We start from the raw sequence: 5,194 nt of genomic DNA, 5'->3' as shown, positions 1-5,194 counted from the left end.
ATTTTACCTATTCTAGACTAAGTAACTTAAAAAGATCCATACTTTTAATTTAGTTACTTTATAATAATAAATAAAGAATAAATATAGAAAAACAAGAAATAAAGTACTTACTCAATCTTCTTTTTTCTTGCCCTCGATTGTCAAGGAGAGTTAAGCCTGATTTTTTTTTTTATGGTTATAGTAAACCACTTAATTTTTATTTAATTAAATAATACACCAAATAATATAGACTAATACCATACAAAAAGTACACAAATTCACTTCTAAAAATGTTCCTGGCTTTCTAACTATGCGACAAAAGCCGTTACAAATTCATCCAAGTTAGTCGTTAACTTTCCCACGGGAATGATGTTGCTACTCCAAGTGAAATTGACAATTATCTGTTCAGAACACAACATTATACAATACACCATTTGACAGATGAAAACCTTGACTTTCTATTGGTTATAGGTAATATATAATGAAACGTAAGAGAGAACTATCAACCAATTGTGAAAGAGAGGATGTGACAGGAGGGGGATCTGACTTTCTCTTTGATAGCTGTGTAACCAAACACAATTGAGCAATAATGATTTTACAGAGAGTATTTTACATTTTTGTGGGGTGATGGATAAGATAGGGATGATGCCATGCTAAGACAAAATGTGTCACGTGTGTTGCACTAGTGGAAATTCAGGATTTTATTTATATATTTCCTTGTAGAATTAAGAACTTAAAACTTGTATACTATTAAAATATGGAATATTAGCTGAGATGTTATGCTATTCTAATTGGTATAACATAAACAAAAAGTAGTTTAATAAAACTTTGTGTCATGCACAGTAAAGTGTACCCGGGCCGATATGGTTAATGCCTAGCCCGAGCAGTTACACAGTATACCCTAGCTGGGCAGCAGTAGTACTGATAACTGTTTTTCAAAAGTTTAACATGACTGCCTCACAGGAAACTGATGATAAAAAACATGGTACTCACTAATTTAACAGAACGGTCATATACTTCTATGAAGTCTTGTGCAAGAGGAATTTCTTCTACTTTAAATGATACTCCAGCAAAACTTAGTTGTCGAGCTATGTACATGCCCCTCTGCTTCATTTCCATAGCAACAAGCTCCATAGCTCCAACACCTCGTTTCTCGACAGCAGAAATAAAATCAGAAAAGTCGTTGAAGGTTGTTCCTTCACCCCAGATACCCAGACGAGTCATGTAAGCCATGTTTTTAGGTTCTGATGCACCTAGGAAAAAAACAAAATAATTGTTCAAGTGTTATGTATATTGTTTTCTATCAAATACACTAGAAAAAATTAGTATGCAAGCAGTTTTCATGAAAGTCAAGACATGAGGATTAAGACAACGGTACGACAATGTATGTTTTTAAATATGCACATTTTAAGATTAACATATTATGAGTGAGATTTTGGATACTAATCAATACTCCACAGAGAGCGGAATATTTTTTACCAAAATGTTAACCACTCCAGAATGCAAATAATCTAGATAACAATTAAACAAAGTTTTAGCTCGAAAATTGGATTAACCCTAATAATACAATAAAAAGCAAAATTGGCCAAGTCAAATATATAAGATTATGCAACAAATCTTCAGTCAACAGAAGTTGGAGATGTCTCCTACTTTTATACCAGACAAAACTCATAATACTGTTCCCCTCAAGCTCTAAGTAAACATACTGACATTATGCAAACTTTGCTTGCAATTACCCGTAAAGCTAATAGGTTTAATCTATAACATTATTAAACTCCATTTTTAAATTGATAAGTTGGCAGCTTTCTACATTACATTTCATTTAAACTGCTGAAAGGAATTTATTTCCATTCAATGATTTAGGAAAATTTAACTATGACATTAAAACTACAGAAATATTATGTATGTAGATTTGTCTAATTTTTACTTATGTACTGAATTATCAGTAACCACTGCATATCAAACAAATACAAAAATTAAAAATATCCAACAAAGTTGCATCAAAAAACATGCAAAAAACTATTCCAGGTCTACAGATTTCGATACCATACTCTGAAATAACCTTCAATTCAACAGTCACAGCAGAATTATTATAAATGCAGCATGTTCAAGTTCTCATAAAAAAATTCTGTTCCATGGTTATCATAATGGTGTAAATATGTCTGTTAATCTTCAATAATTTTGTTATAATTAGGTTTTAACAACTAAGATTTACCCCAATTAATAAAATGTGAGAAAATGCATCTAACATTTATAGAAATAAAATGTACATAAACTATTCCACAAAGTATTTTTACAACTTTATTAAGGTTATTTAATAATTTTTCACAAAAATACCTGTTGCACTGGCATACACAACCCGAGCCTTTGGCAAACTATTTTGTAATTCCAAAACAGTCAAGCCTGTTTTTGTTGGTTTGCTTGATCCAACAGGACACAAGTTCTTGGCCTTGTGACATTCATCAAAAACAATCTGTACTATATAGGAAATAATCTTAGTTTTCCACTCTCTTTACCTATTGAAAATAAGTTTGTTAATTTTCCCATAAACTTACAATTTTATACCTTCTAAAGTTATCTCAAGTTCCAACTGTAATTTCAAGTAAAAAAAAAAAAAGTCTTTGTTCACACAAACAAAAGTTTCCATATATATATATGTTGTAGTTATTTTACAAATTTTTTGTCTTAAAGAAATAGTATTTCATTTACATTACTACTGCACATTGTTGTTGTTTTTTTTGTATACCTCACTTTTCCTATATGTAGTAAAATTTTCAATAACCTCCTTTCTTGGTTCTGCTACCTAAATTAGTGAGACTTAATTTTTTGAATGACGTAAAAGTATTTTGCTTTGAACAGGTAACTGTGGCAGTATCCTTTGGCCAAAGACTGCCAAGCTAAAGCAGAAAGTAAACACTAATGTTTATCGTTAAAGAAAACACAAGTGATGAGATTTAAAAGGATACTACTCCATCGAAGTCTTCACCACACCAGTTTAATAACTGTTTTAATCTGGTCTTGTATTTTCCCCCAGACTGGCTCTCACCAATCAAAGACGAATATGTGGCAAAAATTACTCCTTTCTTGACACTTCCATTCACTTTGGAGGATATCTTGGCATACTTGAACTAGATATATAAAATGTAAAGTTACATTACCTTGTTTACTCTTAACGAAAACAAAAAATTGAATTTGAAACACCATCACATCCACAAAAGTGAATGATAAAGTGAAAAAAAAAAAGTCAAATTTTAGGAAAAATCTTGTTATTCCAAAGACAACTTTAAATTCTAAAGAAAACTTTTCACTACACTTATCCTTACTAAAACCTTGTGAGAATTAATAACTTAATACAATCTTGTGCAACTTGAAACTAAAAAAACAAAAAAACTTCTTAACTACAGATCAGGTTTTCGGTCTATGAAAGTTGAGAACTAGTGTCAGCCAAGGACTTTTTTTCAGTATCACATCCTTCTTAATAAGAGCTTTAGACCTGTACAATGTGTTGGTTAATATTCAAGGTAGTGATGTGTTTTTATATTGAAACTACCTGACTATCTACCACCTTCCTCTCCTCTCACAAACACTTATCCATGAGTAAAACAAAGATATGGGCATTCAGCTGAATACAGTTTTCCCTATTGTATTTCAAGATATGTGACCACCCTTTATCCAATGAGATAAAAATAACACTACTGCAAAGTGTTTTAGAACCATGGTTTGCACAAGCTAATGGAAAAAAGTAACAGAAAAGATTAAACTGTCATTTTTAAGGACCTAATAAGACTGATTTTAATAAAATGTGAAATCCACCAAGATTAAATATTTAATGCTTTATTATATTTCATAAAAAGTACACCAATAACACATACAAGAAAAAATTTTTCATAATTATTTTTGCAGTACAGGACAGTATTTTATGCCTGCTACCTACCTTAATTCCTTTCTTACAGTGACCTTTTACTTAGTAGCATTTGAAATTTACATTACAGTTCAAACTTTTATATGATCTAAGTTTTAATTCCTTCATCTCAAAAGCCTTAAAGAAAAATTCTTAAAGTTCTGTTTTATTCTCTTGTAATCCACAAGTTCACAATGTCAAATTTGGGTCTTTGTAGTTTGAACACTTCGTGGCTCACACTAACCTTCCACATATATAATGAATCTAGGTTAATTGCTCTGAAAGACAGGTTTGTAAGTCTAAAGATGTTTTTAGGATTATACCAATTTAAAGGCTGATCAGGATTTAATATGAAATTTGGTGACAGCTTTAAACTTTCTGCTAGTATATTTTTCTGTTCACTAATAGGGATATAGTGAGTAGATTTTACCTTACTTTAAACTTTAACTTCAAGTTTTATTTTACTTTGTAAAGTGAATAATGTTTTAGTAAAGAGGTTTAAACATCTGATTTTAGTTTAACATTTGGGCATTGTTATGATACTATGCCTTAACTTTAAACTTGTATTTGGTTTAACCCTTTCGAGACAGATCACAGGTGAAAGGCCATGTCATCTCATTTGTTGACTCCCTTTCAAAATTTTACTGAACTACTATTTCATGAATTTATGTCAATAAGTTTGGTATCAAACTGTAGATTATAATTCACATTTTAGTATTATATATTACTCAATTTCTTAATTTAAAAGCAAATATTTAAACAAAAAAGGATAAACATCGATTTTTGTGTGTCATGTTGAATGCAGCACTGGTTCAAATTAGATGTTTGTGAAGTCAAAACGCTAAGTCTATAATTTCGAACGAATTAGAAACAGAAATTATCAATATTGACAAGCTAGAATATAAAATTAGAGTTTCTTATCTTTTCAATTTGCTAAGATATTGCTCATGTAATAAATCAAACAGTGGTACCCCACCCACCTCCTTCCATGTTTGGAAACACTCCCTTATATGCACTTACTTCTATATATGATATGAATAACCAATTGAAAGCTCAGAATGTCCCTGTATTGGCTTTCTCAACCATTTTAACAGACTTGGTGCTATTTCTTTCATTTGAACCAAAATTTCAACGAGGTAGGGTGTGTCTTTAGCCTGCTCAAAATTTCATATTTTTGTAGACTAAAATACATCTGAGTCACTAAGCTTGATAAATTATAGTGGAATTCTATAATAATAATGTAGTAATTTATGATTTTTTAGTTATTCAAAAAAATGTGTATATATATATATATATATATATATATATATATAA

The 5,194-nt window shown here is 30.3% G+C and overlaps 1 protein-coding gene across 1 annotated transcript in view; it reads right to left on the bottom strand.

The window, feature by feature from the left end:
* Nucleotides 1–5,194, bottom strand: part of LOC106478141 (protein strawberry notch homolog 1-like) — a 59,352-nt gene that overhangs the window by 19,121 nt on the left and 35,037 nt on the right. The window contains exons 8-10 of the mRNA XM_013938656.2: nucleotides 2,946–3,107; nucleotides 2,317–2,452; nucleotides 973–1,232 (exon numbers count right to left, since the gene is read on the bottom strand). Coding sequence (XP_013794110.1) covers nucleotides 973–1,232; nucleotides 2,317–2,452; nucleotides 2,946–3,107 — 558 coding nt within the window. The remainder of the gene's footprint in view (nucleotides 1–972; nucleotides 1,233–2,316; nucleotides 2,453–2,945; nucleotides 3,108–5,194) is intronic.

This window comes from Limulus polyphemus, unplaced genomic scaffold (genome assembly GCF_000517525.1).
Source record: "Limulus polyphemus unplaced genomic scaffold, Limulus_polyphemus-2.1.2 Scaffold184, whole genome shotgun sequence".
NCBI lineage: Eukaryota > Metazoa > Arthropoda > Merostomata > Xiphosura > Limulidae > Limulus > Limulus polyphemus.
This window is presented reverse-complemented; position numbering and strand designations above follow the sequence as displayed.